At 48.5% G+C, this 27,774-nt stretch overlaps 2 protein-coding genes across 3 annotated transcripts; one reads left to right on the top strand and one right to left on the bottom strand.

Annotated features, from left to right (window-relative positions):
- Positions 1-193: 193 nt before the first annotated feature.
- EMG1 (EMG1 N1-specific pseudouridine methyltransferase) lies at positions 194-14,193 on the bottom strand. The gene is made up of 6 exons (XM_083149719.1): positions 13,969-14,193; positions 13,148-13,249; positions 7,128-7,269; positions 5,865-5,923; positions 537-686; positions 194-426 (listed from the first exon to the last, which is right to left on the bottom strand). The coding sequence occupies exons 1-6, from the start codon at positions 14,086-14,088 to the stop codon at positions 313-315; spliced, it is 687 nt and encodes a 228-aa protein (XP_083005845.1). The 5' UTR covers positions 14,089-14,193; the 3' UTR covers positions 194-312.
- On the top strand, positions 14,121-23,438 carry PHB2 (prohibitin 2). Of its 2 annotated transcripts, none has more exons than XM_083149717.1 (9): positions 14,121-14,277; positions 17,933-18,062; positions 18,155-18,239; positions 19,035-19,114; positions 21,815-21,999; positions 22,174-22,303; positions 22,572-22,677; positions 22,889-22,964; positions 23,172-23,438. In XM_083149717.1, the coding sequence occupies exons 2-9, from the start codon at positions 17,936-17,938 to the stop codon at positions 23,421-23,423; spliced, it is 1,041 nt and encodes a 346-aa protein (XP_083005843.1). In that variant the 5' UTR covers positions 14,121-14,277; positions 17,933-17,935; the 3' UTR covers positions 23,424-23,438. The 2 variants fall into 2 exon arrangements, with proteins under 2 accessions (XP_083005843.1, XP_083005844.1); XM_083149718.1 differs by having other exon boundaries at positions 14,276-14,303.
- Positions 23,439-27,774: the final 4,336 nt, after the last annotated feature.

The following is a 27,774-nucleotide window of genomic DNA, read 5'->3' as shown; positions in this document are numbered from 1 at the left end:
TATTACATTGCTGGACAGAACTGGGCTCACGGGGAATCTGTTCCTGTAGCTAGAACACAAAGTAAATGAAAATATAGGAGTCTGTGTAACGCGGAATATCGCACATGAAATAACGGACCCGATTATGCTTCATGAAACATACATAAGAGATGGGGCGTCTGCCGCCGATTGTCCGATTCAGCCGACACACGCCGAGTTTTGGATGTTTTATTTCAAACCTGTCACTGTACATAAATTACATATAAAAGTAGAACGACGCTCTATGGAAGAGGGGACCGGGAGCTGCGGCGAACATGGCGTCAGCCGCCACCTCTACATCACCCCCCAGACCTCTTCGAAGGCAGTGCAGACCTTGGCGCAGGTGAGGGCGGCAGACAACGGGTACTGGCTTATGGACACTGAGCGCTCTGTGAAATCCACATTAATCTGGAAGGAAAAAAAAATAACCCATCAGAGAAACACTGACAGATGACCAACGGGTGGCACTGCCACTATCAGTACCCCGACATCACGCCCCAGGCTCCGAAGCCACTCACCGAGCCATGAGCAAATGCCCCGATCACAATCAGCGTGGGCTCCACGGTAGGTACCAGGTCTCGCACGCACGGCACGCTCTCTCCTTGGAATGAGGTGGAGATCTTCACGCAGCCCACAGGGAGGTGATCTGTCAGCGGGTTCTTAATGACCTGGAATAGACATTAAATGGCCCAAAGTATAAGAGATGTCTCATGAAGAACAAGGGGGTGTCTGAGCCCCTGCGGCATCTCTGTATCTCGGAACTCAGGTGTCAATATGCGCGCCATTGATATTTACAGTGGCTTTAACAACGCATCTAGCAGAGGTAGTAGGAACACAAAGGGAGCCCCCTGCAGGACAAACATGAGAATGACATGCTGGTTGAATATGGCCAGAACCCTGTATAACAGGGATGGGGAACCTTTGGTCCTCCAGCTGTTGTTGAACTACGCATCCCAACATGCCCTGCTACAGTTGAGCTCCCAGTGGAGTTTACAATCTATGGGGCAGATGTATCATAGCAGCGCTTATCGCGCCGCTGTGATACTTCCTGCTTCGCCTCAATAGCGAGGCAAAGCAGGAAGGGACATCGACAAGATGTATTAACATCTTGTCTGCCGAAGCGGGGGAGCGTTAACTCCCCCCTTCGGCGATGTCCCTTTCTGGAGATAGCGCATCAGTTAATACTGATGCGCTATCTCCTGTACCCCGGCCGGCCGCACTGGGCATGCGCGGGATCTCGCTGTTCACGCGAGATCCCCAGCGCAGCTCAGACCTAACAGCAGGGACAGCGCTGTCCCTGCTGTTTAGATAGGGCTTCGCCAGCCTGATGCTGGCGAAGCCAAACCCGGCTTCGGGGCAGATGTATGATGTGTCGTTATGGGGGAGAAGGGGTATCAGCGCACGTTATGTGCACTGATACCGCTTCTCCCCCATGTATGAAGCGGCCAGGATGCGGTAATGGACAGGGGCGCTATGCGCCCCTGTCCATATCGGCGCTGCTATCAAAATGATAGCAGGCCGAATGTATGAACGGTCAGCATCGCTGACCGTTCCGCACGAAGCCGGTTTTGGCTTCGCCAGCATCAGGCTGGCGAAGCCCTATCTAAACAGCAGGGACAGCGCTGTCCCTGCTGTTAGGTCTGGGCTGCGCTGGGGATCTCGCGTGAACAGCGAGATCCCGCGCATGCCCAGTGCGGCCGGCCGGGGGACAGGAGATAGCGCATCAGTATTAACTGATGCGCTATCTCCAGAAAGGGACATCACCGAAGGGGGGAGTTAACGCTCCCCCGCTTCGGCAGACAAGATGTTAATACATCTTGTCGATGTCCCTTCCTGCTTCGCCTCGCTATTGAGGCGAAGCAGGAAGTATCATAGCGGCTTGATAAGCGCTGCTATGATACATCTGCCCCAATGTGCGGAACGGTCAGCGATGCTGACCGTTCATACATTCGGCCTGCTATCATTTTGATAGCAGCGCCGATATGGACAGGGGCGCATAGCGCCCCTGTCCATTACCGCATCCCGGCACGATCATACATGGGGGAGAAGCGGTATCAGTGCACATAACGTGCGCTGATACCCCTTCTCCCCTATAACGACGGATCATACATCTGCCCCTATATTCCCTACCACATATACACGCACACACAGACATTCTAGGGTTAATTTGTTGGGAGCCAATTAACCAACCAGTATGTGTTTGGATTGTGGGAGGAAACCAGAGTACCCGGAGGCTCAGATGGGATTCATCCTAGGGTACTAAAGGAGGAATTAACAACCCCTCTATATTACATTTCTGATAACTCACATCAGGTAAAGTACCAAAATACTGGAGAATAGCAGAGGTAGTGCCAATATTCAAAAAAGTATTGACCCAGCTAATTACAGACCTGTGAGCTTAACATCAACAGTGGGGAAAATATTTGAAGGTTTTGTAATGGATGGTATCCTGGAATATTTAGATCTTCATAGTTTACTTAGTATTAACCAGCATGGGTTCGTGAAAAATCGCTCATGCCAAATAAATTTACTAGGCTTCTATGAGGATGTCAGCAAATGAGGATGCTGTAGATGTGATCCCTAGATTTTGCTAAGGCCTTTGATACAGTGCCACACAAGAGGTTGATCAACAAAATGGAGGAACTGGGACTAGGGGTAAGAATTTGTAGATGGGTAGGGAACTGGTTGTGTAATAGAGAACAGAGAGTGGTTGTGAATGGCACAGTATCAAATATGATACCAGTACTAAGTGGAGTGCCACAGGGGTCGGTACTAGGGCCCATTTTGTTTAACATATTTATTAACAAAATTGGGGTGGGAATACTCAGCAAAGTTTCCATCTTTGCTGATGACACAAAATTGAGCAGAGTAATTAGATAAACCGAGGATGTCTCCGTGCTTCAGAGCAATCTTAATAAACTAGACTATTGGGCAAACAAGTGGAAGATGAGGTTCAATGTGGACAAATGCAAGGTTATACACCTTGGGAGACATAACCAGTGTGCTAGTTATAATCTAAGCGGGGAGGCGTTGGGTAATTCAGTACTGGAAAAGGATCTAGGAGTCCAAATAGATAACAAACTGGGGTGTAGTGCTCAATGTCACATAGCAACTAACAAGGCAAATAGAATACTAGCATGTATAAAGGGGCATGGAAACTAGGGACTCGAAGGTAATTATGCCTCTGTACAAACCATTGGTCAGACCACACCTAGAATACGGAGTACAATTCTGGGCCCCGCACTATAAAACGGACATCATAGAACTGGAAAATATCCAAAGAAGAGCAACAAAACTAATAAAGGGAATGGTCGAGGACAGATTGAACAAATTGGGATTGTTCAGGCTAGAGAAGAGACGTTTAAGGGGGGACATGCTGAACATGTACAAATATATCAGGGGCCAATATAAGGAACTGTCCAGTGCACTTTTTAATACAAGGAAGGAATCTAGGACACGTGGGCATGAGTTTAGATTAGAAGAGAAAAGATTTTGTTCCCTAAGAAGGAAAATAATGTAACGGTCAGGGCAACTAAGCTATGGAACCCTCTTCCTGGTGATGTGGTGTCGGCAGACAATAAATACGTTTAAAATAAGGTTGAAAAAACATCTATTGGTTAAAAGCATCCAGGAATACAATAAAGAATAACAATTTGTCTTCAAAAAAAAAATATCAGTATTCACTACATAAAAAAAAGGGTTAAGCTAATAAACCAAGGTTGAACTAGATGGACGTAAGGCTTTTTTTCAGCCTTAACCACAATGTAACTTTGGAGGAAACCCACGCAATTACGGGGAGAATATACACACTCTGCACCGTTAGAGCCATGGTGGGGATTGAACCCATGGCCTCGGTGCTGTGAGGTGGTAATGTAACCATTACACCATCTGTACTGCCCCGTATATATAACACATGCTGGGGATAGAACCCATGGCCTCAGTGCTGTGAGGCGGTAATGCTAACCATTACACCGTCTGTACTGCCCCGTATATATAACACATGGTGGAATAGAACCCATGACCTCAGTGCTGTGAGGCAGTAATGCTAACCATTACACCATCTGTACTGCCCCGTATATATAAACACATGGTGGGGATAGAACCCATGACCTCAGTGCTGTGAGACAGTAATGTAACCATTACACCATCCGTACTGCCCCGTATAAATAACACATGGTGGGATAGAACCCGTGGCCTCAGTGATGTGAGGCAGTAATGCTAACCATTACACCGTCCATACTGCCCCGTATATATATAACACATGGTGGGGATAGAACCCATGACCTCAGCGCTGTGAGACAGTAATGTAACCATTACACCATCCGTACTGCCCCGTATATATAAACACATGGTGGGGAATAGAACCCATGACCTCAGTGCTGTGAGGCGGTAATGCTAACCATTACACCATCTGTACTGCCCCGTATATATAAACACATGGTGGGGAATAGAACCCATGACCTCAGTGCTGTGAGGCAGTAATGTAACTATTACACCATCCATACTGCCCCGTATATATAACACATGGTGGGGAATAGAACCCATGACCTCAGTGCTGTGAGACAGTAATGTAACCATTACACCGTCCGTACTGCCCCGTATATATAACACATGGTGGGAATAGAACCCATGACCTCAGCGCTGTGAGGCAGTAATGTAACCATTACACCGTCCGTACTGCCCCGTATATATAACACATGGTGGGGATAGAGCCCATGACCTCAGTGCTGTGAGACAGTAATGTAACCATTACACCATCCGTACTGCCCCGTATATATAACATGGTGGGAATAGAACCCATGACCTCAGCGCTGTGAGGCAGTAATGCTATAACCATTACGCCATCTGTACTGCCCCGTATATATAACACATGGTGGGGATAGAACCCATGACCTCGGTGCTGTGAGGCAGTAATGCTAACCATTACACCGTCCGTACTGCCCCGTATATATAACACATGGTGGGGATAGAACCCATGACCTCAGTGCTGTGCGGCAGTAATGTAACCATTACACCATCCGTACTGCCCCGTATATATAACACATGGTGGGAATAGAACCCACGACCTCAGTGCTGTGAGGCAGTAATGCTAACCATTATACCATCTGTACTGCCCCGTATATATAACACATGGTGGGGATAGAACCCATGACCTCAGTGCTGTGAGGCAGTAATGCTAACCATTATACCATCCGTACTGCCCCGTATATATAACACATGGTGGGAATAGAACCCATGACCTCAGTGCTGAGGCAGTAATGTAACCATTACACCGTCCGTACTGCCCCGTATATATAACGCATGGTGGGAATAGAACCCATGACCTCAGTGCTGTGAGACAGTAATGTAACCATTACACCGTCCGTACTGCCCCGTATATATAACACATGGTGGGGATAGAACCCATGGCCTCAGTGCAGTGAGGCAGTAATGCTAACCATTACACCGTCCGTACTGCCCCGTATATATAACATATGGTGGGGATAGAACCCATGACCTCAGCGCTGTGAGGCAGTAATGCTAACCATTACGCTGTCCGTGCTGCCAAAATGCAGTCAAGCTGCCTATGCATCAAGGTCTAAAACGTTCCAGAGCTTGCACCTGATTGGCAGCCCCATCCATACATACATGACATTGTCTATAGAAGCCAATGGATTGTCTTCCTTTTCTTGCACAGAATTCCTCCGATGGACCATGTACCATTATAACATCACAACGAGAAGAATAATAAAAGCTAAGAGTTTCATTTGTATACACTCAGAGCTTTATCGGCAACCACTGCCTGTCCCACATCGCAGATCCTGTGACACGGAGGAGAAAGCGCAGACGGCTGGGGAAAATCTTACCTTTAGCAGCTTCTGGGGTCCGTCCGCCGCCCGAACACTCAGCTTGTGCAGCAGTTGTACTGAAATACAGGCGAAAGTGTGGTTTGCAGGAGGAACAGGAATTCTGAGATGGATACATAGGTCACATGTGTCCCTCCGGACAGCATAGATCTGCAGGGCTGGGGGAAAGCGCTGCTGGGGCTGGTGGAAGAGTTTTCTCTAAGCTGCCCACACACGGGAAGATTTTTCAAACGATACAGCCATTCCTGACCAATCTGAACTATCAATCGTTTAAAAACTTACCGTGTGTGGGCATGATGACGATTCAATGTGGATGCCTGTGGGTCATTCATGCGGAAAGATGAACGACCCATCGTGCTCGAATTTGTCCACAACGCTCCATGGCCCTTATTCAGATCGCAGTACAAATTTGTTCTCAAAATGGGCAAAACTATGTGCACTGCAGGTGGGGCAGATGTAACATGTGCAGAGAGTTACATTTGTGTGGGGTGTGTTGAAACTGAAATCTAAAATTGCAGTGTAAGAATAATGCAGCCAGTATTTACCCTGCACAGAAACAAAATAACTCACCCGAATCTAACTCTCTCTGCACGTTACATCTGCCCCACCTGCAGTGCACATGGTTTTGCCCATTTTGAGAAAAAATTTGTACTGCGATCAGATCTGTATAAAGGTATAGACATGATGAACTATGTGACCATGACAGCAGCGGCATATCCCCACCCCCTCAGATCTCAGCCAATCAGCGGCCGTCCATTCATTTGAATAGAAGGTTTTGAAATATCCTGCCCGCCACCTCTCTACAACTGCATGTGGTGGGGGAGCAGAGCCCGTACATCCCTGATCATTGCCACACACGGAACAATTGAATAAACCCTCTGATCGTTTAATCAATCGTTCAGTCCTAGGGGGTAATTCAATCCGGAATTACGACTGATGTAACGTTCCGACAGTCAGCATCCCAAACAGTTTTCGCTCTGCTGAAACAGCCGGAATTCAATGTTTTGGCTGCCGGGTGCCTGAAAGCCGGCGCATCGAATAAAACAAGGTCGCATTTGAAAATAAACGTCCATGAGTTTGACAATCCGCAGCCGTTTCCAACAAAACAGATCCCACTTGTTTTAAAGTCGGATCTGTTTTGACGGAAACGGCCATCACTGCAGTTGGAAACCCCCCGGCGGAAATATTGGCCAAGATTGAATACTCCCCATAATGTTTTGTCATCCACGTTCCATTGTCATAATCTCCCTACATGCTACTTACCCATCAGGCCACAGAACCGAGGGAATGTTCTGGGGATACGCGTCTGGGGGTTCACCTCAATCAGAACGTTTCTCTGAGTATGGATATAAACTTGCAGCAACCCCGCCCGGTTCAGAGGGCTGTCTAGGAGCATCAGCAAACACTGGAGACATGGAAGTGATGTCACTATGTTAATGTTACATCATCGTCACTGAAGAGTGTACATGTAGAGAAGTTGCTAAATACCAGACAGAAGTTGATATGGGCGACTTTTTCACTCTCTAGGAGGCTTGATGCATCTTCCCCTCAGTTCTAAAATGAATTACACACTAAACGGCTATTTGAGCAGCCGACATACAATCATATTAATACAAAAAAATGGTGTTCTAAATGGCGCTGCAGTCCCCTCTTTTAGGATGATGGGATCTGATCACCAATGGGATATATTCAAATCCACAATTCTTCCGTCCAGTCGTTCTTAAAGAAACGCAAGACTGACCTGGGAGAATTTTCCTATGTGCATGTAATGGTTTCTTTAAATCCTCTCGACCTCTGCATACACAAATAACGATAGCCAGACAGACAACATCACCAGGAACCCCTTGAGATGTACACTCGCCAGGATTAGGTGCCCTATGTTCACTGAAAGGTTTCTTTGCATCCGACCCTCCTCCTCACAGGACACAGGTGGACAGCTGACTCCGAATGTTTTGTAAAAATCCAAAAATTTATTTCCAACAATAAGACAAGTAAAAACCAAGTCTAAAAGTAATTAAAAAAGTGGGAAGGGAATCCCAAGGTAAGTGGTGGTCTGGGTACCTCCCAATCCGGATAGAAGGACACCCAGCTTGTTGAAGATGACAACCAGCACCTTACCACAAACCTCTAGGGTATTCTCTAGGTGTGCACACCTTGAAAAAGGGCTTATTCACACAGCCCGAAACGCGTTGGTAGTTGGAGGAAAAAGAGAATTACATACAAAGAAACCATTACATGCACATAGGGAAATTCCCCCAGGTCAGTCTTGCATTTCTTTAAGAACGACTGGACGGAAGAATTGTGGATTTGAATATATCCCATTGGTGATAAGATCCCATCATCCTAAAAGAGGGGACTGCAGCGCCATTTAGAACACCATTTTTTTGTATTAGTTGTATGGTTAAGATTTAGGAGTCTTAAGGTGTTTCAAAGGCTGCAGCAGTCCAGGCGCTGTCATTATTTTCTTTCTTTGTTCGACATACAATCATGTTACTGTTTTACAGATAACTATGACTGTATTCCCCTACTTCTATGTCAGCATTGAGTCAGCCATCTCCTGGGCTGGTATAAATATTCCTGAGTATCACTGATCACGCCCAGTTACTGGCAGGAGCATGCTCAGTGCGACCACGAGAAACATCATGTGACCGCAAACTGTAGGTGGTCTGCCAGCTTTCAGCACATTGGCTCTGAGTGATCACATGACCAGTGCTATTGGCTGTTCAGCCCACACAATGGGTAATTGAAGTAACATATAAGGTCACAAACAGGGGGCACAATTTGAAAGCTGAATCAGTATTTGCATCGCAGCGTGGAAAATAAACGAAACGTTTGTAACTTGAAACACAAAACTAGCACTATGGCGAGGGTGGCTTTATAAAGAGGGTGCCATAATGCACTTTATTGTACATCTGTGCTGAGAATGAGGCCGTTACTTAATGTGTACGCAGGTTATTTCTGAATTGCCACTAGTGCTATACACCTGCAGGACCTGTAAAAATGGTTCTTTCATCCAGAGATTGTTAACAGACCGCTTATAGCAAGGCTCCGATTGGCCACAGGGCTCCGCTCTGATAACACCAAATGAGATTCCCAAGCACTTCGGGGCTAATTCAGTATGGATCTCTGGAGATTTCTCAAATGAGCGATGATCGAACAACGGCGCATTGCATGTGAGAAATTAGCGATTAAAAATGTGTACAGTTCATAACCACAATGCAGCCGCAGTTTGGGTGACAGGAACATGGTACTTTCTGGGTGTCTGAATAAATGCATGCGTGGCCAGAAGTATTTTTAAGGAGGATCTCTGCCATCAGAGCAGACCACTTCCAGCCTTTGGCACAGATTTGCTCGCACGACAAAGTCTCTTTGATATACTGGGATTTGCGCACAGATCTGCAAATGCTCATTTGGGAGCGTGCTCATTGAGAGGAAAGCTTGCAGACTAAAGTGAAGCTTGATTACTTAAGTGACTTGGAAACTGAAGCAGGTGAGTTAGAATACTGAAAAAGGTGAGTTTGAACACAGTCTAAATTTTCATATTCTATTTTATTGTAATATATTCATCTTCTTTCTATCCTATTGTAACCTGTTGCTCAATTTTGACAATTAATTTTATCTATATTTTTTCCAACATTGTATTTCATTTTACTCATTCACTATTATTTTCTCTTATCTTTGCCACACATTTATTGCACTCTGTTTCCCTCTTCACACCTGCTCACATTTGCCTCACTCCTGACCTTCTATGTTCCCTTCATCCTCTCACTTGTTGTTGTTTCATACTTAATTGGATTACTCAATCAACCTGATTTTACCCACTTGTCTCCTCTCTGACAGTAGTTCCTTGCCTGTTAAGGTGCCCACACACTAGAAAGATCTGCGATCATAAGATGTGTGCATAAATTAGCCTTCAAATCTTTTGTCCGATCTGGACAAAAGATTTCAGGCAAGCGCACATCTTTACCAAAGATTTTTCTTAAGATCCCGTGTGCGTTCCTATGGATCTTTTGTTAAATCTTCTGATCTTTTGTGCAGCACGTAAGATCAGAAGATTTAGCAAAAGATCCACGGGAGCGAGCATCGGCCGATTTTCGACCGATTATCGGTAAATATCGATCGATATATCGGCCGATTTATCGAAAATCGGCCAATCGGCCCAAAAATCGTTCTAGTGTGTGGGCACCTTAACCTTCTCTCTCACTGTGTTTTCTACCACATCCTCGCAAATCTACTACAGACGCTGTCCGTCCTCCCAAACCCCTGTCTGCTTTCACTAACCTACCCTCTCACCTCTGGTCCTCATGGCTGTTAATCTCTCAACTTCACTTTCTCCAACCGCTCCTCCCCCCTCCCATCCCATACCTATCCTGACCACTCGCCCCCGCACCCCCACCCTCCCAACGACCCCCCCTCGCTTCTGCAATCCCAAAAACCTTATCCACATAAATACACAACCCACCCCCCCTCTTTCCTGTGCACTATGGAACGCCAGATCCATCTGCAACAAACTCCCTGCCATCCATGACCTATTCATCTCTAGAGCATTCCACCTCCTTGCTATCACAGAGACCTGGCTCTCCACCTCTGATTCTGTCTCTCCAGCTGCTCTCTCCCACGGTGGCCTCTCTTTCTCTCACACTCCCAGGCCTGACGGTCGCCAAGGTGGCGGCGTGGGTTTTCTCCTCTCAGCCTCATGCACCCACAGTGTCATTCACCCTGAACCCTCTCTCCTTTTCTCCTCCTCCTGAGTCTCACTCTATCCGTCTATACTACCCCTACCACCTCCGTGTCGCTGCAATCTACCGCCCCCCAGGCCCTATCTCCCAATTTCTTGACAACTTGGCCGCCTGGCTTCCACACTTCCTCTCCTCTGACCTGCCATCTGCCATTCTTGGTGACTTTAACATCCCCTTGGATAACCCCACTGATCCTGGCACCTCCAAACTCCTCTCTCTCTCTGCTCCTCTCTTGGCCTATCTCAATGGACTACCTCTCCCACCCACATCCAAGGACACTCCCTCGATCTCGTCTTCTCTCGCTCTTGTTCCCTTACTGACTACACTATCTCGGCTTTTCCTCTTTCTGACCATCACCTCATCTCCTTCTCCCTCACTGCTTCCCCCTCTCCCACCCCCCCCCCCCCAAGCGCATTGTCACACGGCATAACGTCAACACACTTGATCTTGCTGCCTTCTCAAACACGCTGTGTCCTCTTCTCGCCTCAATCGCCCTCATGTCCTGCCCGAACCTCGCCGCCTCCCTCTATAATGACACCCTATCTTCGGCATTGGACTCTGCCTGCCCTCCCTCCTCTATCCCCCTTCGATGCTCCAACCCTCAACCGTGGCACTCGCCTATCACCCTATTCCTTAAAAAGTGCTCTCGCACTGCTGAGCGCTTCTGGAAGAAATCACGCTCCCTTGCGGATTATCTCCATTTCAAATTCATTCTTTCCTCCTTCAGCTCTGCCCTTGCTCTGGCCAAGGAATCCTACTTTTAAGGTGGCCATACACACGCAGATTTATCTTCAGATCTGGCTGGTTGGAACAAAAACCTGGTTATGGATGAGAGCAAATGACAGTTGACCATTTGCTTGGAAATGCTGGAAAACTGACAAACTGTCACTCATCCATAACCATGTTTTTGTTCCAACCAACCGGATCTGAAGATAAATCTTACTAGTGTATGGGCACTCCTTCTCCGTCTCCACTCCGAGCTCCTCCTCTCCTACTACCCCGCAGCCAGTCGGTGTTCCCCAAGGGTCAGTCCTTGGCCCTCTCCTCTTCTCCCTCATCAGCTCCTATGGTTTTCATTACCACCTTTATGCTGATGATACCCTAATCTATCTCTCCTCCCCCGACCTATACCCATCACTCCTGTCCAAGGTCTCTGAATGCCTCACGGCCATCTCAGCCTGGATGACCCAACGCTTCCTGAAACTAAACATGGCTAAAACTGAACTTCTAATCTTCCATCCCCTGAACATCCCCTCTTCTCCCACTATCTCCATCAGCATTGGTGAAACCGAGATCACTTCCACCGACCAAACGCGCTGCCTCGGTGTCATCATTGACTCCTCCCTCTCTTTCACCCCCCACATTCGTGCTCTCTCACAGTCTTGCCCCTTTCACCTACGCAACATCTCACGCATCAGACCATTCCTCTCCACTGACGCGACCAAAATTCTCATTCACTCTCTTGTCATCTCCCGCCTTGACTACTGCAACATCCTTCTCTCTGGGCTACCTCTCACCTCTCCAATCCATTCTTAACGCTGCTGCTAGGCTCATCTTCCTCTCCCGCCGCTCTACCTCCGCCTCCTCCCTCTGTCTATCTCTTCACTGGCTCCCCATTCCTTTCCGAGTTCTCTTTAAACTCCTCACCACCACCTACAAGGCTCTCTCCTCCTCCACCGCTCCTTACCTCTCTTCACTGATCTCTATCCACACTCCCTCCCGTCCTCTTCGCTCCATCGCTGACCGCCGACTGACCTCTCACCTAATCACCTCCTCCCACTCCCGTGTCCAAGACTTCTCTCGCGCTGCCCCCCTGCACTGGAACAACCTCCCGCCACCCATCAGGCTTTCTGATTCCCTTACCTCCTTCAAGCGCTCCCTCAAAACCCACTTTTTTCGACTAGCCTATCCCTCCTCCAAACCTCTTTTGATCCTCCTATCCTGCCTCTGTTCCCCTCCGTTCCTACTTATCCTATTGTTTTTCGTTCGTCCACCCACCTATTTTTAGTATGTTAACTCTTATGAGTAGGGCCCTCCTTCCTCACGTACTCACCCTACCTCTTTACCTCACCTGTGCTCCTGTCCTGTTCTTCCCTTCCTCTACTTCATCTTCAGTCTCCTCGACAATTTTGACACCTACTTCTGAACTGATGCTGATTTTAGTTCTACCAGCTATACCGTATTTTTCAACACACCCTGTACGTTACCTTGTAATTTGTTTTTTTGTTTGCTGCGGACACTTTGCGGCGCCTTATAAATAAACGTACTACTATGCTGGTTTTTTCTTTCAGACTGGGCAGCGGCTATCTGCAACTTCTCAGATTAACGATCCAACCTGAATTAGCCCCTAAATCTGCAGCAGCGAGCAGAACAGTAATCTACTGGTGGCAGACAAGTCTGAGACAGTTGCCCATTTCTGTAATAATTACTGGGCTTTATACTAATATACACTCTATATCTCCATTGATGACGTGTGCCTAGAAAGTGGCTACATAAAATGCCTGAAACCTGGCAGCTTTGTCAGAGTCCCTGCGACTGTTATACCTGGTGCGTGATGTCCGGCCGGACCTCCCCTGGGTCTCTTCCATTCTTCACTAATACAGACTTGTGTTGGTCGCAGTTTAGAAGCTCGTATGTCTTCCCCACCTGAAACAACAAGACTCGTTGGTAATATATCAACCGATTCTACCGGGCACCGCGCTACAGGGCACCGCGCTACAGGGCGCTCTACCTTCTACCGGGCACCGCGCTACAGGGCGCTCTACCTTCTACCGGGCACCGCGCTACAGGGCGCTCTACCTTCTACCGGGCACCGCGCTACAGGGCGCTCTACCTTCTACCGGGCACCGCGCTAGAGGGCGCTCTACCTTCTACCGGGCACCGCGCTAGAGGGCGCTCTACCTTCTACCGGGCACCGCGCTAGAGAGCGCTCTACCTTCTACCGGGCACCGCGCTAGAGAGCGCTCTACCTTCTACCGGGCACCGCGCTAGAGAACGCTCTACCTTCTACCGGGCACCGTGCTAGAGAGCGCTCTACCTTCTGCCGGGCACCGTGCTAGAGAGCTCTACCCTTATACCTGGCACCATAGCAGATATCGGGCATGCTGGAACTTGCAGTGCCACACTTAGAACAAAGCAGAGCTATCGGGCATTCTGGGACTTGCAGTACCACACGTAGTACATAGCAGAAATCCAGGAAATGCTGGAACCTGTAGTACCACACGTGGTACATAGCAGTAACGCTGGGACCTGTAGTACCACACGTGGCACATAGCAGTAAAGCTGGGTACTGGTAGGACCCGTAGTACCACACGTGGTACACAGCAGGAATGCCGGGCAGGCTGGGACTTGTAGTGCATAGTTACCCGCACGGTCTCCAGGCTCGCCCCCTCCAGCAGGACGATCAGCCGCTTCTCCCTCCGCCGCTTAGCGTGCGGCTCCGCCGGGGGATCTTCCTCACCCGTGTGCTCCCTGCGCGCCGCCATGATTGTTGTGGGGAAAGGCAATGTCTTAGCACATTTCCGGTCGGGGTGGAGGCGCCATATTGTGGTTGGCCGCCTGAGCCGGGACACGTGACGGGAAGTGCCTGACAGCGCGAGGGAGAGCACTTCCGGTGTCCTTCGTAACGCAGCGACTGTCAACCAGGAGGAGACACGTGAGGTAGCAGGACAGAGGTGAGTGAGGGCCCCGCTCGTAACACGTATGTAGCATGTCGCGGGGCCTGTGTATGTAGCTTATGTGCGTGACATGTGAGAGGTCTGTCTGTGAAATGTATGTAACACTAGAGAGGCCAGTGTGGCATATGTAACATGTATGTAATATGACCTGCTTATGCCGCTTACACTCTATTTTATTTATTTATTTACAGTTTCTTATATAGAGCAGCAGATTCCGTTACAGTATCTTATATAGAGCAGCAGATTCCGTTGCGCTTTACAATAGTAGACAGTGATAAGACAAACTGGGTAACAACAGACAGACTTGGAGGTAGGAGGGCCCTGCTGCAAGCTTACAATCTATAGGGATATAGGGGGGAAACATAAGGACAGGCACCAGTAATAGCAGTTACAAGTCCAGAAGGGAAGTTATATAATACATAAGTGCCTCGGAGGGTTATGCATGTAGAACTTAAATATGATAGGCTTGCCTGAAGAGGTGAGTTTTCAGGGAACGCTTGAAAGTTTGGAGACTGGTGGAGAGTCTTAATGTGCGTGGAAGGGCATTCCATATGCCCCTCACATGGACACACATTAGGGTTAGGCTCTGGTAGCGGTAAGTTAACATAACATTAACAATGAGAGAACATACAAACCCCACACAGATAGTGACAAAATCAGAAACTGAACAAATGACCCCCATTGGGGCAGTAATAATAGAGCATCAGTATGCTAGGCCAGCCTGAGGATGCTGGGTAATATTGCTTATTGATGTGGTTTCACGGGACGACCGCCTGTATTGGTGCGTGTGGTTCCACCGGACGGCCGCCTGTATTGGTGCATGTGGTTCCATGGGACGGCCGCCTGTATTGGTGCATGTGGTTCCATGGGACGGCCGCCTGTATTGGTGCGTGTGGTTCCACGGGACGGCCGCCTGTATTGGTGCGTGTGGTTCCATGGGACGGCCGCCTGTATTGGTGCGTGTGGTTTCACGGGACGACCGCCTGTATTGGTGCGTGTGGTTTCACGGGACGACCGCCTGTATTGGTGCGTGTGGGTCCACGGGACGGCCGCCTGTATTGGTGCGTGTGGTTCCACGGGACGGCCGCCTGTATTGGTGCGTGTGGTTCCACGGGACGGCCGCCTGTATTGGTGCGTGTGGTTCCACGGGACGGCCGCCTGTATTGGTGCGTTGGGTCCACGGGACGGCCGCCTGTATTGGTGCGTGTGGTTCCACGGGACGGCCGCCTGTATTGGTGCGTGTGGTTCCACGGGACGGCCGCCTGTAATTGGTGCGTGTGGTTCCACGGGACGGCCGTCTGTATTGGTGCGTGTGGTTCCACGGGACGGCCGCCTGTATTGGTGCGTGTGGTTCCACGGGACGGCCGCCTGTATTGGTGCGTGTGGTTCCACGGGACGGCCGCCTGTATTGGTGCGTGTGGTTCCACGGGACGGCCGCCTGTATTGGTGCCTGTGGTTCCACGGGACGGCCGCCTGTATTGGTGCCTGTGGTTCCACAAACTGCTCATGCAGTAGTAAAGCCGAGAAGACAATAAATCAAGTGATGTGACCTAATATAAGATGAGAAATGTAGCATGATGTAACTGGGGCGACATAACATGACATGACCAGAACAGTATGGGATGCAAGTGAGAGCTGGCTTATAGGGCACATGTGTAAGTGGGAACATGACAAGACAAGCAGGTAATGTCCTGCCACAGAGAACTTGCACTATGTGGAGTTGATGAGACCAGGGAGGGTGACCTTGGGGTGGATGGGGTAGGTTTTAGGGAACATGTAAAGGTTGGGGGAGCGGCGCTGGAGACACATGAGATGTGGTCGGTGGCTGTGCGGTGAGGACTGGAGGGAGGATGTATGTATAGGAGGTTGGAGGTCGATGGAGTGGGTGATGACTGAGGTATTTAAGTGGACTCTGAAGGAGTCAGGGAGCCATTGCTTGGATCAGTGCAGGTGGGTAGGAGGAAGAGCCGTCTTGCTCTAGTGTTAAAGATAGACTGAAGACGATATAGAGGATTGTACTTAGATAACAATGATTTGTAGTTTATCTGCAGGAGCCCATCTGGTCTATATTACAGCCCCATTATATTGAAGCCCTGGTATTTTAGACCCGGGTTAACCCTTTCAGACAGAAAAAAAGACCCTGGAATTACCCTGGTCCAGGAGGGTAGACCCGTTTTTTTTTTTCTGTCTGAAAGGGTTAACCCGGGTTTAAAATACCAGGGCTTCAACCCTGGAATTTACCAGGGTTTTTCCCGGGTCTGGATTCCAAAAACCCGGTCTGCCGGCTGTCTGAAAGGGTGCAACCTGGATTTTTGGGATTACACATTTTTAGGCACTGATTGGCTCTCCTGGTGGGGTGCTGGCTGATTGGTTGTGAGGATGGGCCTCTCTGATTGGCTGGGAGGGCATAGCACTGGGTCTGGCCTCTGAGGTCATTAGGGAGCAGAAGAAAGGATAGCGTGGCCCACTTGAAGGAGCAAGAGGTGAGAGGGGAGGAATAGATCTGCAAACTGGGACAGTCAAAGATGCCACAGTGTACTCAAACATTGCAAATATACTGACAGCCATGTCTGGTAACATGTATCTACCAGTATATAAAAACAATAAAACTTGTTTACAACATATCTTTGTGTCATGCCATGGTTAATTCAATGCAGTGAGCAATCACCACCCAGTTTTCATGACCTCATCTCTGTGTGCCTTCAAAACTGTCCTTTTCTTATGACACACAGTATATTGCAAGCAATCAGGCTTCTGTGTGAAAGGGGTCGACACGGGAAATACCCAGGTTTTTCGTGCTGTGTGAAAGGGGGTCAGAGCTTTTAGCGGAGTCTTACCCGGGTTTTTGTATCTGGGAAATACCTGGGTTTTGGGGGATTTCCGGTTTGAAAGGGGTATCACTGTTATTGTTTGGATCAAATGTGACTCTCAGTATTGTACCCCCCCTTACTCATTCCCATGTGTGACTACAGCAATGGAGAAAAACTGGGGAGCAGTAGAGGCTGGGATTCCATAACAAAACCTTTATCCATGAACCTGTTAGTAACAGCATTTCCCCTTCTGTGAACCTCCCGGTATCACGAGGTGGACCCACGTCACAACGATCGACAGAGGTGCTGTGGGGCTCCCTTTTATCTCTGAGTATAAAGGGTATCTCTCAGACTGCAACTGTATAGGCCATGTGTACAGTCTTGCACCATCACAGCGCTGTGCGTCCTTCACCCCTACACAAACTTGTATTCTACTATTCCAAGTCACTGTAGCTACCAATCCTGTGTGTATTACAGCCCTTGTGACTCCTGCCTGGATGCTTTGTTCTTACATAAATTTACATGGGCTTAAATATCTTTCTGCCTCATATACTTGTTTCTTTTAAACTGTAGATGGCGCTATAACATAACTAGAAACCTATTTGGTCTCCCAGTCAGCTGTGCGTCTGGCTGTTCCATCTATGTAACACAGAACATAGGGCATTATATCACTAATCTGTTCTCTCAGCGTGTGTGTGTGTCCAGGCCTGAGCGATTCATCATATTCTTTTGCATCTTTGTATTGTCCCACTGTGAGTGGAAGGCACCATACCTGATGGCAGTGGGCTCATGTTTATTAGGGACTGCAGATGCTGAAGTTATTTCTCTGTTCTCATTCCCAGATCATGGCTCAAAACTTAAAGGACTTTGCTGGGCGTCTCCCTGCTGGGCCCCGGGGTCTGGGGACCGGTATGAAGCTGCTGCTGGGAGCCGGCGCTGTGGCTTATGCTGTGAGGGAGTCCTTGTTCACAGGTTAGACAGCAGACACCTGTCCCTGCTCTACTGCTGATATCCAGGGCCTGACCCCTGACCCTTGTATTGACCGCCTATATCTTTTCTCTCAGTGGAGGGAGGACAGAGAGCCATCTTCTTCAATCGTATCGGAGGGGTACAGCCGGATACCATCCTCTCCGAAGGCCTTCATTTCAGGTACCACAGATGGGATCACTCACTGAGCATGCGCAAGTATTTCTCTGACAAAAGGATATTGCGCACTGACCTGGGTTAATGGAAGATACAGTCGCTCTATAGACTGAGAAACTCTGGTCTCCTAGGGAATATTGCATGTACGTTGCCATAGTGCGGCATCTGGATGTTTCCATGTATAGCATAGCATCCACAAGAAGGGAAAATGGACTGTTATTTGGGAGCGCACTGGATTAAAAAATATATATACAGTGGGGAGCGAAAGTTTGGGCACCCCAGGCAAAAATTCATTTTAATGTGCAAAAAGAAGCCAAGGAAAGATGGAAAAATCCCCAAAAGGCATCAAATTACAGATTACACATTCTTATAACATGTCAAAAAAAGTTTGATTTTATTTCCATCATTTACACTTTCAAAATAGCGGAAAATGAAAAATGGCGTCTGCAAAAGTTTGGGCACCCTGCAGAGTTAATACCTTGTACTGCCCCCTTTGGCAAGTATCACAGCTTGTAAACGCTAACACTCCCGCAGCCTAACCTTACCCTCCCTGCAACATAACCGAAGACTTCCAGTGAGTGCCTAAACCTAACACCCCTCCCTTTCCCCTGGGCAAGCAGTCTCGCTCCCACATACTTACATTTTAGGATATCATCTGGTGGAATTCTGGCATCGGCATCCTGACTGCTTTGGCCTTCTAGCTCCGGTGTTTAGCCGGCTAAGTCATATTCCATTTTTTGTTATTGGTTTCCTGGACCAGTGTCTGTACTTTCATTTCTTTTTTTCTTTTTTTTTTTATAGGGTCCCCTGGTTCCAGTATCCAATTATATATGACATCCGTGCAAAACCCCGAAAAATCTCCTCCCCAACTGGGTCCAAAGGTATATATCGTGTGGTGGTGTTCAATGACCTAAGCAGTATAGGCGGGAGAAAGGTAATAGATGTAGGTTATACATAATGCAGGGCTGGGTAGTGCTTGGGAGAAAGGTAATAGGTTATACATAGTGCAGGGCTGGGTAGTGCACATGAGACAGGGTTACAGCTGTGTTATTATACAGGTTATACATAGTGCAGGGCTGGGTAGTGCACAGGAGACGGGTAACAGCTGTGTTATTATACAGGTTATACATAGTGCAGGGATAGGTAGTGCACAGGAGACGGGTAACAGCTGTGTTATTATACAGGTTATACCTAGTGCAGGGCTGGGTAGTGCACAGGAGACGGGTAACAGCTGTGTTATTATACAGGTTATACATAGTGCAGGGCTGGGTAGTGCACAGGAGACGGGTAACAGCTGTGTTATTATACAGGTTATACATAGTGCAGGGCTGGGTAGTGCACAGGAGACGGGTTACAGCTGTGTAATTATACAGGTTATACCTAGTGCAGGGCTGGGTAGTGCACAGGAGACGGGTAACAGCTGTGTTATTATACAGGTTATACATAGTGCAGGGCTGGGTAGTGCACAGGAGACGGGTAACAGCTGTGTTATTATACAGGTTATACATAGTGCAGGGCTGGGTAGTGCACAGGAGACGGGTAACAGCTGTGTTATTATACAGGTTATACCTAGTGCAGGGCTGGGTAGTGCACAGGAGACGGGTAACAGCTGTGTTATTATACAGGTTATACCTAGTGCAGGGCTGGGTAGTGCACAGGAGACGGGTAACAGCTGTGTTATTATACAGGTTATACATAGTGCAGGGCTGGGTAGTGCACAGGAGACGGGTAACAGCTGTGTTATTATACAGGTTATACCTAGTGCAGGGCTGGGTAGTGCACAGGAGATGGGTAACAGCTGTGTAATTATACAGGTTATACATAGTGCAGGGCTGAGTAGTGCACAGGAGACGTGTAACAGCTGTGTTATTACACAGGTTATACATAGTGCAGGGCTGGGTAGTGCACAGGAGACGGGTAACCGCTGTGTTATTATACAGGTTATACATAGTGCAGGGCTGGGTAGTGCACAGGAGACTGGTAACAGCTGTGTTATCATACGGGTTATACATAGTGCAGGGCTGGGGAGTGCACAGGAGAAGGGTAACGGCTGTGTTATTATACAGGTTATACCTAGTGCAGGGCTGGGTAGTGCACAGGAGACGGGTAACAGCTGTGTTATTATACGGGTTATACATAGTGCAGGGCTGGGGAGTGCACAGGAGACGGGTAACAGCTGTGTTATTATACGGGTTATACATATTGCAGGGCTGGGGAGTGCACAGGAGACGGGTAACAGCTGTGTTATTATACGGGTTATACATAGTGCAGGGCTGGGTAGTGCACAGGAGACGGGTAACAGCTGTGTTATTATACAGGTTATACATGGTGCAGGGCTGGGTAGTGCACAGGAGACTGGTAACAGCTGTGTTCTTATACGGGTTATACATAGTGCAGGGCTGGGTAGTGCACAGGAGATGGGTAACAGCTGTGTTATTATACAGGTTATACATAGTGCAGGGCTGGGGAGTGCACAGGAGACGGGTAACGGCTGTGTTATTATACAGGTTATACATAGTGCAGGGCTGGGTAGTGCACAGGAGACGGGTAACGGCTGTGTTATTATACAGGTTATACATAGTGCAGGGCTGGGTAGTGCACAGGAGACGGGTAACAGCTGTGTTATTATACAGGTTATACCTAGTGCAGGGCTAAGTAGTGCACAGGAGACAGGTTAAAGCTGTGTTATTATACAGGTTATACATAGTGCAGGGCTGGGTAGTGCACAGGAGACGGGTAACAGCTGTGTTATTATACAGGTTATACCTAGTGCAGGGCTAAGTAGTGCACAGGAGACAGGTTAAAGCTGTGTTATTATACAGGTTATACATAGTGCAGGGCTGGGGAGTGCACAGGAGACGGGTAACGGCTGTGTTACTATACAGGTTATACATAGTGCAGGGCTGGGTAGTGCACAGGAGACTGGTAACAGCTGTGTTATTATACGGGTTATACATAGTGCAGGGCTGGGTAGTGCACAGGAGACGGGTAACGGCTGTGTTATTATACAGGTTATACATAGTGCAGGGCTGGGGAGTGCACAGGAGACGGGTAACGGCTGTGTTACTATACAGGTTATACATAGTGCAGGGCTGGGTAGTGCACAGGAGACTGGTAACAGCTGTGTTATTATACGGGTTATACATAGTGCAGGGCTGGGTAGTGCACAGGAGATGGGTAACAGCTGTGTTGCTTAGATCATACATAGGGCAGGGCTGGACAGAGTTTTGAAAAGTAACCAGTGCAACTGACAATGTATTTCTATAGCGCCATCATATTCTATTGTGCTTTATAGTAATAAAACACTTGCAGTCCATATAATGTATTGGTGAAATCATTTTTTGGGGAACCCTTTCTGCCGATGCACTTGTTTCCGGGTTCCTGTATGGATCCTGGTGGCTTCTAGATCCACCTGTTAAGCTCCTGATGTCTACATTACTCGTGGGAGCATTTGCAGCAGTGATCTCTGCGCGGGCCCCTTAGGGTTAGGGGGTGTGTGTGTGTGTGTGTGTGTTCACTGCACGCAGCTGTTATGTACCTGTCATTATACCGGACTCATTTTCATGCATCGTCCTTTCCAGATCTACAGATGGTGAATATCACGCTACGTGTCCTCTCTCGCCCCCTGGCTTCAGCGCTCCCCCAAACCTATCAGCGGCTCGGCCTAGATTACGATGAGAGAGTTCTGCCCTCCATCGTTAATGAAGTCCTGAAGAGCGTGGTGGCCAAATTCAATGCGTCACAGCTCATTACACAGAGAGCTCAGGTAACACTGTGGGCAGGGAGCGGTAACATAGGGCTGGGGCAATGTAAGGGGGGGGGGTGAGATGTTTGGAGGTGGGCTAGTGGGAGGCGGCAGTGAAGAAATGGGGACCCATAGGTGGACTCTCTCTGTGTGTGTCTCATGTGGTCGCATTGGTTTTATCACCTGTAACCTCAGGTCTCCCTCCTGATCCGTCGTGAGCTGACGGAACGAGCAAAGGATTTCAATCTGATCATGGACGACGTGGCCATCACCGAGCTGAGCTTCAGCGCACAGTACACGGCAGCTGTCGAGTCCAAGCAAGTCGGTAAGAACCTTCTAGAAGTCCCAAAGAGGGAGATTCCGCTCTGGCCGATGTCCGGCTGTGTACGTCACCATGTGGTATAGTACTTGGAGGTCGCTGATTTTCCTCCGCACCACTATGGAGTACAGGGGAAATGAGAGGTCACTTCCAGGCCACCTCCAGAGAACGGAGTCTCCTCGTGTCCCCAGCCAGGACTGTAGATGTATGTGATACTATTATCGGACGTATGTACATGTTTTCCGTTGACCGCGCTCTCTCTGCTCACCCGCAGCCCAGCAAGAAGCGCAGCGCGCTCAGTTTCTGGTGGAGAAAGCCAAGCAGGATCAGAAACAGAAGATTGTCCAGGCGGAGGGAGAAGCCGCCGCTGCCAAGATGATATCCTTTCCAGCATTTATTGTTTTTCTTGCGACCCAATACGCTTCAGCATTTTATAACGGGGGCCATTGCTGTAATAGCACAAGTCTGGGTATTTACAGACAGACAAAGCGGTATGATGGTGCGACCCAGGAGCTTGCAATCCTTTATCACGTAACCAGGCTGTTCTGTCTCCCTGCGGTCATCGCTCTTTTCCTTGACTGTCTCTTACATTGGTGATGCTCTCAGTAAAAACCCGGGATACTTAAAACTGCGACGGATTAGGGCCGCCCAGGGCATTGCCAAGACGGTGAGTATCATCCGCTCTGGGTGCAGGGTACTAGATGTGCTCAGTAACACTTACATCGCCCACACTGCTGTTCTGTGCGCCTTATTACTCCGCCTAACACCTCTGTCTGCAGTGTCCCAGAGCCTCCGGTAACGCCACACACCCTTTGTGATCGCCCTCTTCTCCTCCGCCCAATCTGTGCTGACGTTCCCCTTCTCCTCCTTTCAGATTGCTACATCACAGAACCGCGTATATCTGAACGCAGACAGTCTTATCCTCAATCTCCAGGAAGACACATTCACCAGGTATATCCCCATCTGTATTATATCTGCCCTGCGTACGATCGGGTTATGTCACTGCTGTATGTTTTACCTTTGTGGCAATTGTGTCATATACGTTGTTCTCCGATACAACGCTGTATGTACTTATGTGTGGATAAAGGGCTCCTGTGTATGTACAGCAAAACACAAATCGGATTAGGCACCTTACAGTGACGCCAGTATTCCTGAGTGGGAAGACGGCAGCAATTGGTGTTGTGTAACGTGTCACATGACTGCTGATTATTATGCTTCATTGGATGAGAGCTTGGAGCTGGCGGCTCACATTGTGACATCACTGTTGTAAGCATTCGGTGTCCTGTGACTTATCAGCAATAAATAATTATTTGGGGTGCTATGGGAACAATTACAATGGAAGGCAGACTAATGGTCTGTGCTTAAAACACAATAGTGTGATGTAATAATATATGTATGCTGGATACAGCGCCGTGTTGTCCCTGGGTGCAGTCTAAAGGAAAATACATGATGTCATATCCGCCATGTTTATGGATCAGTGACATCAGGCTCCGCCCCAGTGATGTCACGCATTCTTCACCCTAGGGCCACTCCCCCAAGCTATCAGTTGTATAAGGCTTTGTACTGAATGGTGAGATTTACATACAGCATTATTAATCTCTCTCTCTCCCCCTCCCTCTCTCTCTCTCTCCCTCTCCTGTGAACATTGCAGAGGAAGGTAAGCTTGTGTTATGATCTGTATCCCTGGCCCAATCTCTGTGTAACTGTTAACCATTGGCTTTCCATGTCTGCTTATCCTTTCTATGTCCTCTCACACCAAGGGCCTGATTCAGTCCTGTACGCTAGGCAGTATATATATTCGCTGCCTAGCAGGCAGGTAAACTTTGCCTGAATATGCTCACTAGCATTCGAGCAGATGCGTTTCCATACACATCCGCTTGTCTGTGGCCATGCGGGATAAAATCATTTGTTGGTCGCTTACTATTGAATGATTTAAAAAAAAATAATAATAATTTGCTCCGGAGTTTTGCACATGAGTCTTTTTTGACCAAACCCTAAACACCAGCCGGGGAAGCTAAGTGGGTCTGAATCGTCGTTATTCTCACCCCCCAAAAGTATGCCTGAAATACTATTTGCTTCTCTAGCTCACTCCTGGTCTAACGTCTGTACGTCTTCCTAGTAGATCTGTCCTATCCAATGTTTCTGTTCTCTGCTTGGTCCCTGCTTCTTCCCTCTGTGAAAAATCAAAAAGAAAATGGAGAGAGTGCACTGTGTTGATCCAACAATTTATTATATATAAAAAGAATCTAAAAAGAAACAATTAATAATACACAAAACCATACATGAATACACTATTAAAAACAATATTAGAATACGAAATCCAGCATTAATGATGGGATATATAATAAGACCAATTTGTAAAGTCCCATCAATTGATGTAAACAGCTTTGTATATGTGTCTATAAATTTGAGTTTTGCGCCCTAGCTCCTTAAGTTCAAATAGCCTTTAATACAATGTATCAGGCTCCATAGGATGTATAGTTACCAGTCCCGCTAGGCTCTGAGAGGTCTCAAACAGGAGATGAATAGATGGGGGGGATTTCCTCTATTATCCGCTAACAACCGGCGGGGCTCAGTTGTGCTGAGAGCCACCGTCGGGAGCAGACTGTCCGCCCCCGTCTCCCAATGCCCTCTGGATGTTTAGTGAGGGAAGAGATAACTCACTTGCCGGCCTGATGACGTAACACGCTGTAGAGTTCACCGCAGGTCACTCACAGCGGGCGGCCAGTCTTGCGGTAGTGCTGGGAACAAGTTTGAAGATAAGGCTGGAGCTGGGTTCAGATTGATATTTGCAGAGCAATGCTGGATGTATGACAGGCGGAGCTGGGTTCAGATTGATATTTGCAGAGCAATGCTGGATGTATGACAGGCTTGAGGCATTTCTCCGTCCTACAAACACGACTGTTTCCTCAGAAGAGCTTCTGAGGAAATCTTATTATATATCCCATCATTAATGCTGGATATCGTATTTTACTATTGTTTTTAATAGTGTATTCATGTATGGTTTTGTGTATTATTAATTGTTTCTTTTTATATATAATAAATTGTTGGATCAACACAGTGCGCTCTCTCTATTTTCTTTTTGATTTTTCATTGAATTAATTTTCATTTGGGAGCAGCATAATTATTAATTATATATAGCTGTGGTTACTTATACAAAGAAACCAATATTACTGCGCCCAATATACTTTTTTGCAAAAGTATCTTGTGTTTTCTTCCCTCTGTGTCTGCCGCTCCTTGCTTCCTCCCTCTGTGTCTGCCTGCCGCTCCCTGCTTCCTCCCCCTGTGCCTGCCTGCCGCTCCCCGCTTCCTCCCCCTGTGCCTGCCTGCCGCTCCCCGCTTCCTCCCCCTTTGCCTGCCTGCCGCTCCCCGCTTCCTCCCCCTGTGCCTGCCTGCCGCTCCCCGCTTCCTCCCCCTGTGCCTGTCTGCCGCTCCCAGCTTCCTCCCCCTGTGCCTGCCTGCCGCTCCCCGCGTCCTCCCCCTGTGCCTGCCTGCCGCTCCCCGATTCCTCCCCCTGTGCCTGCCTGCCTGCCGCTCCCCGCTTCCTCCCCCTGTGCCTGCCTGCCTGCCGCTACCCGCTTCCTCCCCCTGTGCCTGCCTGCCGCTCCCCACTTCCTCCCCCTGTGCCTGTCTGCCGCTCCCCGCTTCCTCCCCCTGTGCCTGTCTCACACTCTTCCTCTCCCTGCAGTGACAGTCTACTTGTCAAACTAAAGAAATGATGAACGAGGACCAAAAATCCCCCCGAAACCACCTGCAATTACCGTGTCCCTCAGAAGGAACCTGCAACTGGCCTGGCCACAAACCGTGATGAGATTACTGGAGTTGAATAACTTTATATGGCCTTGTGGCCCTGGCAGAGAGGGGCCACCGCTACTGTGTGAACTTTATTAAAAAAGAAAAAAATAATAATCAGATCTGTAATATGTCATTTATTCATCCAGAAGCTTCTGTGTGCATCCCTGTCTGCTATGGAGATGGCACCGTGTGTGTGTGTGTGTGTGTGTGTGGTGGTTGAGTTTACATGCAATGTACACTGATGATCGGTAGTGGGGGGGGGGGGGTGTTGCTGGGGCAGCCCAACCCTCTCCGCTAGTGCCCTAAAACTTAACTTTCCAGCCTGAACCAAATCTGCCCTGCACACTTCCTATAGGGATGCCAGTATGCGGCTTCTGGGCCCCAGGGGTAATAATGCCGCGTTAGTGAGGCTGCAGTGAATAAAGCGTCTGTCTATGTACCATACAAGTTGATCAAACTTCAGTTGTGGATCCATCTTTAATCTGGTTGCCCTTCTACCTCCCTCAGCAGGTACAGTATGTGAGGTTTCCAGGTGTAGCGGAGACTAGTGTGATGACCACTAATGACCAGAGATCTAGTTGGTCAATTTGAGAGATGCTACCACCCCCATATGACATCCATGGTTCATTGTAATGCAGAGAATGCATATTCCCTTTACCCAAATCTACATTTCCTCTACCTCCCCATGGCAGCCACATATGGGTTTTCCTCCAATTAGGTAGATATCTGGAAAGGGAAACACAACAGCCAAAAAAACCTCCCCTAGACACGGCCTCCTATATAAGGTCCGCCCCTTTAGTACTCTGTGTCTTTTTTTCCCTTTCCGGGTAGATGGTGGCTTATCCTGTGAAGAGCCTTCTCTGCTGCCTAGTGCAGTTAGGGGTTGGGCAAGGAGTATGGTTCTCCCGCTACCTAGTGTAGTGGGGAGACTGAGCTTGGCGCCCGCTGCTTCATGCAGTCAGGGATATGCGCGTACCTGGGTACGGTCCCCCTCCGGCAGTAGTGGTGTCAGGAGCCAGCTGGAGCTGGTGCAGCTCGCGCGAGGCACAGGCGCGTGCGGACGCTGTGAAGGATAGCGGCGTCTGACGGAGGCACGCTGGCGCGTGCATGTAAGGCGGCGTCTGACGTCAGCGGAGCTGGCGCAAGGTGATGACGCGGTGGCCAGCGCGGGAAATGGCGCGCTACATAACAGGGACGCTGACAGGGAGACAGCGCCGAGTACTCACTGCCATCAGGAGGGGGATTGCGCAGGACCTTGTGACGGAAGTGTGTCGGTCCAGACTGCCAGCTGACCAGGTAAGGCCCCTACAAGCAGCAGCGCTGCTGGGGCGCTGGCTTACCTCCTCCAATTACATGAAATGACAGTACATTGTCTTTTTCTTCCTGCATAGAGGGTGCAGTGGTTGCTATGGAGGAGGAAAAGAAACAAACTCCTAAGGCAGGGTAAGCCAGGGGATGTATAGTTTTTTTTTTTTTCTCTCAAGTTTTTTGTGTCATAGTTTGGAGTGGATTAGATGGAACTTAGTGTTGTCTCCATACCTTTCAGAGAATCAAGCAAAGCGGAGGCAAAAACAAAGCATAAGAAACTGCACACGGGGAAATGTTCAGTATGTGATAAAGTACTACCTGACAAAACAATTGGATCAGTCTGTGACAAATGCAAAGGGGTGCAATTTCTGGCA

This window comes from Crinia signifera, chromosome 6 (genome assembly GCF_055691185.1).
Source record: "Crinia signifera chromosome 6, ASM5569118v1, whole genome shotgun sequence".
Classification (NCBI taxonomy): domain Eukaryota; kingdom Metazoa; phylum Chordata; class Amphibia; order Anura; family Myobatrachidae; genus Crinia; species Crinia signifera.
Note: the sequence above shows the minus strand (reverse complement) of the source record. Positions and strands in the feature narration are given on the sequence as shown.

What these genes read in the sequence shown, in the direction of transcription:
- PHB2 (XM_083149717.1), top strand. Translation starts at nt 17,936, where the DNA reads ATGGCTCAAAACTTAAAGGACTTTGCTGGGCGTCTCCCTGCTGGGCCC. An exon ending in GAGGGAGTCCTTGTTCACAG is followed by an intron (nt 18,063 to 18,154) that starts GTTAGACAGCAG and finishes CTTTTCTCTCAG; the next exon opens with TGGAGGGAGGACAGAGAGCC. An exon ending in GCCGCCGCTGCCAAGATGAT is followed by an intron (nt 22,678 to 22,888) that starts ATCCTTTCCAGC and finishes TGTCTCTTACAT; the next exon opens with TGGTGATGCTCTCAGTAAAA.
- EMG1 (XM_083149719.1), bottom strand. Translation starts at nt 14,088, where the DNA reads ATGGCGGCGCGCAGGGAGCACACGGGTGAGGAAGATCCCCCGGCGGAG. An exon ending in GACCCCAGAAGCTGCTAAAG is followed by an intron (nt 687 to 5,864) that starts GTAAGATTTTCC and finishes TGTCTATTCCAG; the next exon opens with GTCATTAAGAACCCGCTGAC. An exon ending in GGGCATTTGCTCATGGCTCG is followed by an intron (nt 427 to 536) that starts GTGAGTGGCTTC and finishes TTTTCCTTCCAG; the next exon opens with ATTAATGTGGATTTCACAGA.